This window comes from Myxocyprinus asiaticus, chromosome 7, assembly GCF_019703515.2.
Source record: "Myxocyprinus asiaticus isolate MX2 ecotype Aquarium Trade chromosome 7, UBuf_Myxa_2, whole genome shotgun sequence".
NCBI classification, from domain to species: domain Eukaryota; kingdom Metazoa; phylum Chordata; class Actinopteri; order Cypriniformes; family Catostomidae; genus Myxocyprinus; species Myxocyprinus asiaticus.
The window spans coordinates 51,053,210-51,069,298 of record NC_059350.1 but is presented as its reverse complement, the minus strand read 5'-3'; the positions used below and the strand labels follow the sequence as shown (position 1 = coordinate 51,069,298).

The window sequence follows — 16,089 nt, the reverse complement described above, 5'->3', positions numbered from 1 at the left end:
ATTTAGAACCACAAGCAGCACTCAATTTTGCATTTTAATTTTGAACTATTTACAATTGTATTACGGTCAATATGGAAAAATGTGAGTTAGACTGGAATTTGTTTAGTGCTGAATACTCACAGATTTGGCACTGGTATTCTTGGTGACCCCAGCAACGTCCATTACAAGATCTATGACACCGTCTGCCTGTGGAGATACCATACAATTTACAATGCAATCAAAATAAATTTTTCATATGCATCAATGAAGATAACACAGAATAATGTCTGATTTGGTACCACTCTGGGATTGCTTAGAAATCTAATATTTATAGTCCATTCTCTACAAGTATTTCAAAGTATTTTCTCAGCCTCTGAATTGTACTACTGACATATAATGTCTTCTCTTTTCCTGCACATAATAGTTATCTACTTTATATGCACTGTAATATTAGTTTTTGAATTGCATTTGAAGGGCTATGAATGAATGGAATATAATTTTTAACTACTACAACATGACAAAGTGAGAGAAAAACAGAATTGCCACCTGCTCCATCTTCAGGGTGTTAGTAATACCATTATAATAATATTGGGAATAATAATAATAATATGTTCATATTATTTATAAATAATTATACATGCAAAAATAATTATGCATACATGTTTTATTATTTATAAATAAATTATTAATAATGTATAATTATTCATAAAAATTATGCATAAAATTATTATTATTGTTATTATTATTATTGTTATTATTATTATTATTATTATTATTATTGTTATTATTATTATTATTATTATTATTATTATTATTGGTATGCTATTGTTATTATTATAATGTTATTATACTGTTGTTATTAACACATTTATAAACAATTAATTATACATGCAAAAATAATTATTAACAAATGTAATATTATTTATAAATAATTAATAAATGATGAAAATGTATTCATAAAATGTATGCGTACAATTACTATTATTATTATTACTATCATTGGTGTTATTGTAATTTTTATAATGATATTAGAATTGCTCTATTTTTTAGTTTTTATTTTCATATAAAGCAGTTATTAAATGATTAATTAATGATTAATCATCAAACTTGCTAAATAAAAATTATGCAAGTGATCAAATCAGTTCTACATTTCAAGTCGAAAAAAACAAAAACAAACTTGATTAGCTCCAATCTTTTGAATGCTTAAGTATACACCGATCAGCCACAACATTAAAACAACCTGCCTAATATTTTATAGGTCCCCCTCGTGCCACCAAAACAGCGCTAACCCGCATCTCAGAATAGCATTCTGAGATGATATTCTTCTCACCACAATTGTACAGAGCGGTTATCTGAGTTACCGTAGACTTTGTTAGTTCAAATCAGTCTGGCTATTCTCTGTTGACCTCTCTCATCAACAAGGCATTTCCATCCACAGAACTGCCGCTCACTGGATGTTTTTTTTTTGTGTGTGTGTTTTTGCCACCATTTGGAATAAATTCTAGAGACTGTTGTGCGTGAAAATCCCAGGAGATCAGCAGTTACAGAAATACTCAAACCAGCCTGTCTGGCACTGACAATCATCCATGCGATTCTCTAATCAGCCAGTCGTGTGGCAGCAGTGCAGTACATCAACCATCAGAATGGGTAAAAAATTTGATCTCAGTGATTTGGACTGTGGCATGATTGTTGGTGCCAGACGGACTGGTTTGAGTATTTCTGTAACTGCTGATCTCCTGGTGCTGTTTTGGCTTAACGAGGGGGACCTACACAATATTAGGCAGGTGGTTTTAATGTTGTGGCTGATTGGTGTATAACTCATTATAATTTGTCTAGCAAGGGATTCTGTTTAACTCACATGTGTTGCCACTGTTGTTGGAAGGAACAACTAGAAGTTCAGCACGGGGGTTCTTGATGATGTCATGCCAGTGGATGGTGTCAGCATGGCACAAGAATTTGTTCTGATCCACATATACACCTCCATTCAGGATTTCTGTGTGAAAATGGATAAATCAATATTTTAAGCTGCAGGATCAACTGACTTCATAAATACACTAAAAATCACCTTGGAACCAGTTGGTTAAAAGTAATTACAAAAATGGCTCAAAAAAAAAAAAAAAAAAAAAAAAGTTAGTTCTGAGAAAAGCGCTATACACATTTGTTTGCAGATGCCACATGGTTTCATCCTTTGTTAACTATGACAGTAGTTGAAAAATTGTTGCGTGCTATTATAAACATGACCATATTGCATCAAACACTAGGCTACATAATATATTGCTGACTGTGGCAAACATTCATATTGATATTGTCTGGGTGTGTAATTTATTGATTCAAACTATTCTTCAGTTTCTGTTACTCTCCTGCAACATTTAGCTGGTTGGACAGTGTCACACTGGTTCTGATGAGCAAGTGTGAGTTTGATGAGCAGAGATAATTGGCCAGACAGTTCAATTTGTCTGTCTGATTCTCAGTGTGTAATCATAATGATTAAGAATATAATTCTTTTTTGAAATATAGTGTATCCATGATTGGCATCTGTAAAGACCTTAAATGCCTTCAGCTTTTATCAAGATCAGTCTGTGGTCTGTGTCTGTCTCTCTCTGCTGCCAAGCTCCCTTCTGAGAGTCTGAAAAGGTGTTTGGGACACCTTGCATGGTTGGCTGATTGTATTGTGCCATGTTTCCCAAACACACAATGAATACGTCTGGAAGGAAATCCGGCTTGATAAACATCCAAACACATACCAGCACACTTTGGAGAAAGGATATGTTGGACTACTGCAGAATAATACACATAGCTGTTATTCTTCCCTGCATTGGACTTGTCTCAGTCAGCGTTTACTTTCATTGCATCTTTTTTCTAAAATTAAAAATACTATGAAAGTGAAAGGCGACTTTCATTTAATGGTGAGTAATGGGGTGGGGGGTGGGGGGGTGGGAACGATCCATTTTATATTTTAGGTTTAAATTCTGGAAGAAATAATATTTAAATATTACATCGTCACTGTCCGATGAAAAACACACATCTAATAATAATTATTATTATTATTTTTATTATAAAAATAAGACAATTATATTAATTACACAAGCCAAATTTGCTTTATGAAAACTATAAATGAAAAATTGCCCTTTTATTTAGTTTTGACGCACTTCTGGTTGAAGCCCTGCCCACATAGGTTATATCCGTATGCAGATACAGATTATTTTGCCATAACAACAGATATAGATAATGGCTTCACCGCACACCCCTATTACTATGGTTTAACTACAAATACCATACTTTACCCAAGGGATGAATAAAGCTATTGCAAAAGAACACAAAACTATTGTGATGAAATATGAAATGCATTCTGAGGGAACGCAAAACATATTGTGAGGCAATGCAAACAATTGCAAGGGAACACAAATCTATTTCAGAAAATAAACTCCCTCCATGTCCTATAAGGGGCTCCATATATTTGTAGCCAAAAAGAGATGAAGAAAATGAAAAAAAAAAAAAAAAGATTCACAGATTGGATTAAACTGAAATATGAATGGCAAACAGTTTTGTTTCCTAATGCACCCCGTTTTTCCAATTAATGCAACAGAAAATATCCATCTTTGGCTAAAAGAGGCTGAATTTGTCACTACATTCAACTTGTAAAGAAATCAGAGTGTTTTCCATTACTTTGACAGCAGTGAAGAGATTGTTTTGCATGACAAATGCGAGTGTATCTGAGAGCACAGACTGTGTGGAGGAGGCCCTCTCCTCAAGGAGCGCCGTAATTGTGTTGAAGGCTGCTGATTAAATTTCAGCCATCTTATTCTTTTACAGTGAATCACAGTGACAAATGTGATGCATTGTCCTCATATATGCAATAATATGCAAGGAAATAAATAAATAAATAAATAAATAACAGCTGTTAAAACTTGAACATTGTAAAAGATTGATTTGTTTTGTTTTTGTTGTCTTAAAGAGTGACTGTTTTTGCAGGCATTGAGATTTGTGCATTTGCTCTTTAGAGTTAAATGGTCAAATAGATTTAGTGAAGCTATAAATCAATCCATTTGTATGCGATATCTCAGGAAATCACGATAAACTTTTTCTAAATGCAACTCATGGTGACTTAATAAATAGAGCAGCATGTTCGATTGGCACACACGTTAACATTTTTGATTTACACCTTTTTTTGTGCAACACAAATTACACATGACATGCAGTGATTGCTATTTACAAATTCGAAACAGAACAGAGAAGAACTAAAAAGTGCCAAGCATACTACCAACAACAAATCAACACAATCGACCAAGAGAAATATGGAGATAAAACAGTATAAAACATCTCACAAATGCACACAACAATCCACAATTGCACGCAACATATCCACACATGAACACAGCAATTCACAAATGCACTTAACCGATCCACATGTGCGCTCAATCCACAAATGCACACAACAATCCACAATTGCACGCAACATATCCACACGTGCACACAGCAATTCACAAATGCACTTAACCGATCCACATGTGCGCTCAATCCACAAATGCACACAGCAATCCACATATGCATGCAACAGATCCACTCATCTGCTCAATTCACAAATGCACACAACAGAACCACTGTTAAAAAAGGAAGAAGGAAGATCCAAATACATTGGAGATTAGCTTGCTCAAATTTTTAAATCAAGGCCGTGGAACAAGAGTCTCGAAATTATCCACAAATGCAAAAGCACATTCATGGACATCCTTGAGGCAGAATACCATTGGAAAAAGTTTTAGCATTTATGTGTGCATTTGTGGACTGTAATGTGAGCAAAGTATTTATTGTATAGCTTATGTTTGTACATTCTGATGTGAGCATTTGTGAATTGAATTGACCAGATTTGGTGATCAGTTGTGTGCACTTGTGGATTGAGCAGATGAGTGGATCTGTTGTGTGCATTTGTGGATTGAGTGCGCATGTGGCTCTGTTACGTGCATTTGTAGACTGCCATATACATGTGTGGATCTGGTGTGTGCATTTCAAAAATCAAAATCAAAAATATGGATTGTTGTGTGCATCTGTGGATTATCGAGTGCATTTGTGAAATGTTTTGATACTGATTTATCTCCATAGGAAAACAAGTTACTGTAAATTAAAAAAACACCCAAATAGCACACACAGAGGTGCAAAAACTATTATTCTTTTAAGGTACTTGTGATGCAATTTAATTTTAAATTCAAATGTATTTAGCGCTGTTCAAAATGCAAAATGTCCAAAAGCAGCTTTACAAAGAATAAAATATTCTGATTTATAAATGTAATCTATATCATATTTTTTGTTTGACTGGTCTTGAGTCCAACGTCCAACAATCTATGAGGTGAGATATCTCAGAAGTTATTCACACTGAATTATGTGGTAAATGTAGCTGTGTCTGAAATACAAGTGTTAAAATGGGTGGTAGCTGCTGGCATGGGGCCTGATTGGGCGGCGGCCGCTGGTGTGGGTTCCGACTGGGTGGCAGCCGCTGATCAAGAGGTGAGGCCAGTAGCAGATGCTAGGAAGTGGACAGACTCGTCAACAGTTACCGGGGAACTGGACAGCCTTGTGCTCGTCGACAGCCACAGGGAACTGGACAGGCTCGTAGACAGCCATGGGGAACTGGACAGGCTTTTTAGCAGCCACGGGGGACTGGCTGGCTACCGCAGGAAACTGGATAGTGGCCGCTGGTGAGGGGTCAGACTGATCTCCAGCTTGTGCTACTCTTTGGCATGCAAGAGAAATGGATCCAAAAGAACAAATATTCATTCCTGTTGGGTCCAGATGAGTCAGATCGTTATGTCATGTTATACAAGTGTATGCAAGGCAGGAATGAGGACCCAATTGCAGGAATGCCAAAAACAGAGTTTATTAACAAAAACACCCACGATGGGGAAAATGACAAAACAAAACAATCAAAACTGAAAAATTGAAGAACCAGACTGACCGACCGACCGACCGACGGACTGAGAGACAGGAACTAACTGGAGACAAGCAATGACTTACAGACAATACAAAACGATCTGACAGGGTACAGAACACAAGGGAGGGATTAAGTAGGGAAAGGAAAATCTGGAGCAGGTGCCGCAAATGATTAGTAAATTGGGGAACGAGCTGTTGTCCGGGCAATGGAGCTGACGCCAGAGGGAGAGAGAGACATGCACAAACACAGGACAGACAGACCAAGGAGGACGAACAGCCATGACAGACTCATTAATATTCTATTCTTAGCCTAGTTTGACATATTGCAATTAACGCTGCCCTATTGCTACAAGTAGAAATCAATTCTATTTAAAGAGACGTTTGTGCACTTTTTCTAGCAATCACGGCAGCAGTAATTCATCGAATGATGATCACATGATGGAGAAGAGCATTATAACTAGGCATATATTCAGTTTCGTGATGTAGGTTTGCATACTTCTAGCGATTCAAGAAAAGAGCCAATTCAGGTACTTGTACAACAATGGTGGAGCCATCCTATACAGTTTCAGTAGAGTATGCCATGCTCACGGGTGTCTACTGTTTCCTCCACAACTAAGCACTAATAACTGGCATGCAAGATGGGGAATTGTGGCATGCAAATTGCTTTAAGAACAAATGTTTTGTTCTTGTTTGCTCTGTTACCTCATTTGCATAATTGCTTTAGTGAATCATGAACTAAAACAACGCAGACAGCATGTGCAAATAAATGACGCAATCAGTGGTTGCAATTCATTCTTAGTGAAATCCTTCCACCAAGACATTGACACTGCAATTTCCAAATAAGTGTCTTGTGAAGATAATGAATGCAGGATGTGTAGCTTACTTAATTTTTTTAGTAGACAGTGTACAGTTTGATACAATGAATGTCACGTAGATTATGGAAACCATGAAGATTTCAAAGCAAAACTGACTAACAAATGTACACCCAGTGCATGTATTTATTCTAAACATATCCAATAAGACAGTTCTCAGTGTCAAATTACTAACATACAAACCCCTTTGGTAAAACAACCTGGCAATCTCTTGGAATATTTAATTAGCTCTTGTCACAGTAGATTACAGTACATTAGGAAACACATGCAGTTATTTTCCTCTAAAAATTACTGCAGAGACAAACTAGGTATCTGCATTACTGCATATTGGCTTAGTTCATAGAAAGGGTTGAAGTTTTTCTTGGTGATCACTATACATATCAAGTCATATCAATTCTAGTCTCGTGGACATTTTGAAAAAAAAAAAAAAAGTCAAATGGAGAGAGTATTAATGATTATTGGTGCAATTCAAATTTGGTGATGCTAGTGGCATAGAAACTACACACTTCAGTTTTTAAATGAACTTCTGGAGTCAAATATTTAACAGCGGAACTATTGCGTCGGGCATAAAAGAAACAAGAAAGGCTGTTGAGAGAAAGAACACCCTGAATGCAATTTGCCAGCAGAATTGAGTCAAGAGATCTCTTCATATCCCCACTGCAGGAAGTCCTCAGAGAGCTGTTTTAATCACATTCAGCTGCAATGAACGGCCTTTGTTTTTTGGAGGCAAACCAATTATTACCCACAAAGCACTCTTCTTGTCCCCTCTTTATTCTTGACTGATGGCAGGAAAAACAGAATTTGCAGACATAATTTCATATTCAAGAAGTACTGTTATTACAATAGCTTTGGAAATAAAATCAAAGTACTTATAAATATAATTTTACGGGTGAGAACTGACAGCTTTGGAAAGCTAATATATGTTTGTGCTTTATTTCAGCTATGCATTGTATTATGCCGAGACTAAAGACTAAAATAGCAACAGTTTATTGATTTATATGTTCTTATTAAAAAGGAGAAAGAAATATGATGGAACACTGATACATTTCCATGTTTTTCTTTCTGTTTTAGTGTATTTACTAACTGATTGATTGATTGATTGTTTGCAGAGAAAGACTTATAAAAAGATTTGTGAGATCAGATTCCTGATCAGATTAGTTAACAGATCAGATTCCTCTAGCCTACTTAGTGAGAGCACTGGATTCACTATTAATTGAACTGTTTCCTCCATATAGTTCCTCTTTTTAAGGCATTTGCAGGCAGTTGCAACCCATTTTACAATGTGATGTATTTGAGAGTGAAAAAAAAAAATGTAGATTGGGTATTAATTGGATAATGACAAGCAAATAAGTGGGCATGGTGACATCACCCGAAATATTAAGCTGTTTCAGAGGCGAGGCAATTGATTACATTTTGATGAAAGATTACGAAAACAAGTTAAAAAATCAGAGGCGTCATGCCTATTCAGACTGAGGGAGCACATGTCCCCTTAGATTTTTGAGCCAAGAGGATTTTAAATAGATTATTTGAAATTCCGATAATGTATTTGTATCTTCGATAATTACATTAAATTAATATTGCATGTAAAAAAATAATGTCAAAATAAATGCATTTGACAGGTTTTGTGGTGTCTATACCCTTTTTTCTTCATGTATAAAGAAAACAGCAGCTTATTATCTTATTTCGGTAAGAATCCTCTCCTTTTCAGTCATTATAAAAACTAAGTAACGAAGGCGGTTTTACATGGTTCCTCGGTAGCCGCAGATTCCATATTTTTAATGGGAGAAAATAACACACTCGTGGAGAAATATTAGTTACGTTTTATTAACTATCACTGAACATGGAATACAATATATACAGTTATTACTAGGGATGCACCAATAAATATATTTTTGGCTGATCCCAATTAAAAAAACAAAACAAAAACAAACTATAGGCCGATACAGATACTGATATTTTGCCTCTTACCTTGTTTTGTCATCGGATCACTGTTTTAGGAATGCATAAAAAATGTCTATAGACGTACAAAAGCTTTTTACTGTTCTAACAATAAATTATTTCCAATATATATCATTTTCAATATCTCAGAAGTCAAAGTGTGCTGGTTTCAAAGCATTTTGAATGGTTTCCCTCATCATATAGCCTGTAGGTAAGTGCCGCTTTCACAACTGTCACGTCCGTTTAAGGTGATTTTTTCCGCATTAACAGGAGAACGAGAAAGAATAAAAATTAAATATTACATGTTCTTAGGAGTGCCAACCCTTCTACATATTGTGGCTATTATTATTTCTGGAATGTGCATTTGAATTCACATTTTATACAAAGTGTGTTACAAATTAATTATAATTAAACATAGTTTTCTTCAAATTGCCGTTTTCATGCTTATTACCGATATGCCTATGGTTTAAATTTGGTCAATAGCTGGCCTAAAAGTATAGACAGCCGACACATCGGTGCATCCCTAGTAATTACCTCATTTGGCTACATGTTTTCATTCTCAGTTGTGGGCATCATTGCATTTGTGCTGGGGTCTTTTGCACCACCACTCGTGACGTGTATGGAAAACAGCTGCACAAAAGAAGTGGCAAGATAAAAAAAAAAGTTACGTAAAACTATGTAAAACTTTTAGAATTGTAAAACTTTTTTTATTAAAAAATGTGTAAAATAATTGTGTAATATAATGGGGGGGGGGGGGGGGTTCTGTAGGGAGGGTGGTTGACCCAAGTTTGACATTAATGCCCCCTCAAAAAACAAATTTGCATGATGCCCCTGAAATATAGTGCCATAAGGTAACTCTAACTCTCATCTAGAGAGCATTTTTTGGACAAAAATCTGTTTATTGTAGCATGAGTTATCAATATTTTTGTTCTGTTTTCTTAGAGAAGAACCGCACATACTGAATGTGCATATCTGTTAATTTTGTCTACTTTTAGGAGTACACTAGCATATAGACACTTCAAAGCTAATAGACATAATGGACAATGCCACTGCATAACTGGCCTTGAAAACCAAAGAAAAACTCAAAAAATCTGAGATCAAGTGTGCTTGTAAGAGCAAACAACATGTCCTCCATTCATGGGCAGCAACTCAGAAGCAAAAAAACTATCATTAACTGGGGAGCCCAGGCTGAGTGGAGGAGAGCTGGACAGACTCACTCAAGAGGCTCTGTGGGGGTGGAAACAGAGCATGCTGTACAGTACATCAAGGCTATGGCATTAATATACAACGTGAACAGGCATACATATGAGGGTACAAACCCTTATTTACCCTGCTGAAAAAAAAAAATAAATAAATAAATAAAAACTTGAACCAGCCTAAGCTGGTTGGCTGGTCTTAGAAAGTCTTCCAGCCTGGGCTACATTTCCTAAAAGCATTGCAAACTTAAGTTGATCGTAGCGACCATTGGTGCCAATGGATTCTACGATCTACTGAGGCTTACAATGCTTTTGGAAATGCAGCCATGGTCCGTTGGTTGGTTTTAGAGGAAAAAAACTACTCTACACTTTATTATTACTCTTACTAATAAACTAATTCATAATATGAAATAAACTGTTAAGAATTGTATCTAATATGTGTGTAGTAATGTTCACGTTAACACGTTATCTTGTATTACCATATGCAGCCTACATAAGAATGAATGTTTTTTGTTTTATTTGTGTACTATTAAGTGCTTTTCTGTGTATAGTGAAATTGTTTTTCTACTTAGAAATATAAATTGAAGTGATTTTTGTGCACAAGAAAAAGGCAACACCGTCAGCAGTAAAAGGCAAAAAAAAAAAAAAAAAAAAAAAAGAGCATCAAAAACTAGCTGGGGTGCAATAACATGTTAATAACAATAATCTAAAATATTATTGGTTAGCAAATATCCAGTCACATCTTAAATGAACCTTCTGATTGGTGGATCAGCTGTCTGTCTTGCCAGTGCCAACACTTGTGCTCCCGCAGCTCTGTGCGTGTTTAGAAAAAATTCTATAATTTAAAAAAAAAAAAAAAAAAACTTATATAAAATATACACACACACACACACACACACACACACACACACACAGTTCACACAACGGTGCTGCGGCATTGTGTTAGTAGACTGAAAAACTGCCAGGTCAAAAGACTACTCTGGTGGCCATACATATATCATTTATTTCAGGTGGGCATATGCAAAATCCTAAGAAAGATAGGTGGATATGCCTGCATATGCCCTAGACCACACTACTGGTTTTGGGCACTTGGGAGACCATCTTAAACTCTGGTGCATTTTTGGGCTGCCGACCGCAATTTTTCACACTTAAATTTAAAAGCTCACCATTCATACATACTGTGGATTAATTGCAAAATAAAATTTCAGAGAACCACCCAGATAATAATAATAATAAAACAAAAGACTCCAATTATTCATTAATAATATTGTATGTTTATAATCTTATAATAAACCAAATAATAAAAAAAATCAAAATATATATATATATATATATATATATATATATATATATATATATATATATATATATATATATATATTAGTATTGTTATTATTATTTTTTTATTTATTTATTTTTCTTAAAATTGTAAACATGTAATTCTGATTCTGTTCACTCTACCTCACTTTGAAATGTCTAATTTTATTTTAAAATTTTAATTCTAAAAAAAAAAAAAAAAAAAAAAATTTCTTTTTCTCTATCCCATTCAATCACAATATACCGATCTGAAATGTAGGTGGCGCTCTAACGCATTTTAGCCTATGTGCTCATCCATAGACATTCAGTCTAATTTTCAGTTCAAGCACCACCCTTGTTATTTCATTGAATATCTCAGCATCTGAGTGGCTAGAAGCTCAATCTAGGTGTCATTAGATAGCTGAGAGCCTCCCCTTTGCGATGATATATAACATTGTATCATAAATAGTCGAAAACATATTCTATGATTATTTTTTATTTATTTATTTATTTATTTATTTTTGCATGCTTTTCCTTCTTGATGGCATATTTTGTTCTGGACATCTAAGATATAACATTGGACTATTCAGCCAAGCGAGCTCAAAGACAAGTAAAAATGGCTCATATTTTTAGAGAACTTCCTAAGGTAAAAGCAGATACAGAGTTTTTAGCTATTTGGGGCTAACAGCAGCAGAGACATTTGTATTTGATGACATGTCTGTGGTATTAGGGCAACACAATTAACTATACCATCACATTCCTGAGAGTGAGGGAATTCATTTGATATATGACTTGTCCATATATGTGCTATGTGAAGGACTTATATATAAATATAATTTATATAAATATTTCTACCTCATTACCTCTGGTGGGCGCTAATTTCCAATGTGGATATTTTGAGGCCTTATTTTGTTATTTAAAGTAACATAAATTCAGATGAGATGGTTATCTCTGAAAAGTTCATATTTTAAGCTTTCAAATGATACCTCATATGCCTGACTTATGTATATGTAGCGCACCCTACCCTTTTAGATGCATATTGCCTAAGCTCTGTTAGGGTGGAGCACTGAGTATAATTACTTTGTGTCTCCCGACTATATATAAAATCCTACTCTGATACCACTATTATTATATTCCCACAGAAATATAAAGAAAATAGCAAAGACTGATGTATATATATAAAAAAAAATAATAATAAAAAAAAAAAAAAAAAAAAAATAATAATAATAATAATAATCCAAAGGATTTATTTAGAAAAAAAAAAAAAAGTATTAGGGAAGATATACAGTAAAATAATAAAGCAATATAATATCCAATGTATAAACAATAAAGCTATTTTTACTCTGTTACTGAGTGATGTTACTTTGTGAATATATTCAAATATGCTTCAACACATACACATTCACAGAAATATTAAATGTAAAATTCACAGAATAAACTCAGTGTATCAATGTATACACTTACAATGGATACTCAGTATAAAATACTCCCTTTAGCTCATGAAACTTTCACAGTAAGTGCAAACTATGTTTTACAGTATAAACTCTTCTTACTTGTACGCAAATTGGGTTTTCACAGTATAAACTTAACACTTATAGTGCAACTGTAGTGCAATTAACACTGAATTCAAAGTATATTACTTAACTAATGAATATGAAATAATATAAACAACACTTTTTCACAACTGCAAGTATGAATAAACATATAATGGTACACACACACACACACACACACACACACACTGATGCAGGCCTGCGCCGTTGCTTGTGTGCATTGTGGCCTAAGAAACAAAACAAAAAACTGGCCTCTTCACTCGACTGAGCAAAATAAAACAAGGCTTGAGGATTTATACCCGAATGCTCTTTTTGACAGAAGCTGATTTCCTTCTGCAACAGTTCACGGTCTGTAAAGCACTCAAGAACCAGTCCGGTTCCGGCGTGTGATCACTTCTGTGAATTTCACTCTCTCCCTCGCTGCCAGAGGAGCCGCAAGCCGCGCGGGGACTTGTAGCGCTATCTGGAGCATCGTGTCACTCTTCGTTACAACTCTGCGTCTCTCACGGAGCGAAAATTAGCAGTTAACTACCAATACGTGCTGATATGTACAGCGATCTGTTCTCACAGCTCACAAACTAGTGATGGGAAGATCGGATCATTTTACTGACTTGAATCTTTGAGTCTCGTTCAGCAAAAATGAACTAATATTTTTTCAAGTCATTTAGTTCATTTTGTTCATTTGAGCAGAATTAAATTAAAATGTTACCTTTTCAATAGCCAAACCCTTCCAACCCCACCAACCAAGCGATGTCACTCGAACACCGGTGAAGAGAAATACTCAGACAAATAACGAAGTCTGCCACTTACAAACGTTCACTCTAACACATAAACAAAATGTAAACACTTTTATAATGAAACAAAATGTTATAACTTGCTTGTTTGAGCAGTTAATTCACTCGTTCTCAATATCAGAGCGCTATTGCATCTCTTTACGATCTGCCACTCTAGACGCTCTCGATGGACTGACTTTCTAAATTCCAGTAACAACCCGCATAATAGTGTGAGGGTGGGTCTTAAGCAATTAACATCCAATAAAGTAAATGGAAACAAAGTAGATGGCAAAACCCACGTTTTGCACAAGTGAAATTTAACTGAACTTTAAAGGCCCAAACATACTCTATGCAAGTACGTGAACGCATACGCACCTTGCTACGCAAGCTCGATTTCACGTTGCATTGTGAAATGTGTCAGCACTGATTTCATAACCCAACACAAGTATGCGCTGCATTCTCTGCATTGCCACAGGGGGCACTAGAGCGGATTTTCTTCTTGCAATCAACAACTGTCATGGCAGACTTGAGTTGAATCTTTTCAAAAAATATATACTACTTTTTGTCCCTAGTCCATTCAAACAAACTTGTTTTTTCTCCGTGTCTCTCCCCACTCCTCAACTATCGACTCATCTACCACATCCGGTTTCGTGGCCATGCCTAAAAAATCTATTGCCCCCTTGTGGTCTGAGGTTTGTAATCGCCAGTGCAACGCAAGAGCACACGTAATGTATGTACAACGGGACCACGCGTTGGCCATGCGTTGGCCAAGCACTCACACCTGCGTTTGTGTACTTGCGTGAAGTATGTTTCGGCCTTAATGTTTGCACAGGGTTTCTTAAAGAAACATACACTCATGCAAATACTTATGCTTATATGGACTTTTGAACCCATAAACATAGTTATAAAAACATTAAGGGGAATAGTATTAATTGAAGCACTCACTTTACTGTGTCTATAGCTGTATACAAATAAGAATAAAAGGGAATTATTCTCAGAATGTGTTTAAATGTACCTGAACATTTATATAAGTGTGTGTAGACTTCTCTATAGTGACTTCGCTTTTAAGTGGGGTTACGTATACGTAGACTTTAACATTTTAAGTGTATTTTTTTCCCGCTATATAGCACCCTCCTTTGGTTTAAGGGGTTAAACTGGCTAAGACCAGCCAACCAGCTTGAAGCTGGTTTTATAGAAAAGGGGCTTGACTTTGTTTATTACAGACAGTATTGGAGCTGCTCAAAAGCTGTTGTATAAACAGAACAATTCACAAGACACAGCTGTTATAAATACAGTTGTCAATTTCAAACATTGACTGTGTGAATGCAGCCTAAGTCTGTAAACTGTGAAACTGCCCTTCATGTAGCTGATGGTTACAGCAGAGGTCATCTGAAAGGACACGCATAAAAAAAAACAGAGGAATATTTTAAAGGAAGACCACAGAAAATAAGATTAAGGCCATAATTGTATCAAGCTGCTTATGAAAGCTATTGATCATGCTTCGGAACTGTATAAGAGAACCTTGAGAGGGGAGCACATGGCAACAGTGATGATGATAATCAAAGGGCCCATATTTCATCAGTGTGCCAAACATCTCAAGGGGCAGAGGAGAAATTTCATCTCTTAAAACTCATATCTACAATTGCACAAACATGGCTAATGCTGCCTCAAGAATCAGACTTAACCAACAAAGCTGGAGGGGTAGAAAAATAACATGTTAAAATAAAATAAATGATTAAAAGACTGCAGTGAAGAATCCTAAAGACAAATTTGCTTTTTTTATTATTATTTTTATTCTTACATGACCACAGTCCCTTGCCAACTTTCTCTTGTATTTTCTTGCTTATAAATGAGGTTATGCTATATTTTAGTAAGTTTTATGAAGGGCTTATGAAGTACCATAAATAGTGTCCATTTTTCTGAAACACTGAGTTAGAACATTACGTTCAGGGCCATTTGGAATTTTTTTTTTTTTTTTTTTTTTGTAAGTGCCTTTCTACTTTTCATAACTGCAGCAAAAGTAAAACAATGCCCCAAGTGAACACTTCTAAAATATCTGAATAAAAAACAGCCCACTTTATATTAGATGTCTTTAACTACTATGTACTTAAGCACTTGCTACAGTGTACTTCTTATGTACATATGTGTTGTTGCACTGTACTTACATTTAAAGTACCTGCATTTAATTACATCTGTAGTTACACTGTTAACCTTATCCCTAAACCTAACCCTACCCCAACCATTACACTAAACCCGAACCTAAACCCTAAACCTACCCATACCTCAACCTCAGTAGCAGCTAATGTGAATCTTGTGATAATTTTGCAGAACAACATGTAAACTATAAATACTGTACATTGTAGTATGTATTTTAAAGTTAGAACATAGTAGTTAAAGACACCTTATATAAAGACCCCAAAAAAGAACTACTTAAACATATTTAAGCAAAATAGATCTTCTTAAAACAGCTACCGTATACAGTATATAATCCAATGGTTGAACAGTCTTATGGACTTTACATACATTATTTGTAGTCTATTATAATAACTAATCCTAAAGC

The 16,089-nt window shown here is 35.2% G+C and overlaps 1 protein-coding gene across 1 annotated transcript in view; it reads right to left on the bottom strand.

The window, feature by feature from the left end:
* Positions 1 to 16,089, bottom strand: part of LOC127444344 (receptor tyrosine-protein kinase erbB-4-like) — a 235,374-nt gene that overhangs the window by 62,615 nt on the left and 156,670 nt on the right. The window contains exons 4-5 of the mRNA XM_051703647.1: positions 1,838 to 1,972; positions 121 to 186 (exon numbers count right to left, since the gene is read on the bottom strand). Coding sequence (XP_051559607.1) covers positions 121 to 186; positions 1,838 to 1,972 — 201 coding nt within the window. The remainder of the gene's footprint in view (positions 1 to 120; positions 187 to 1,837; positions 1,973 to 16,089) is intronic.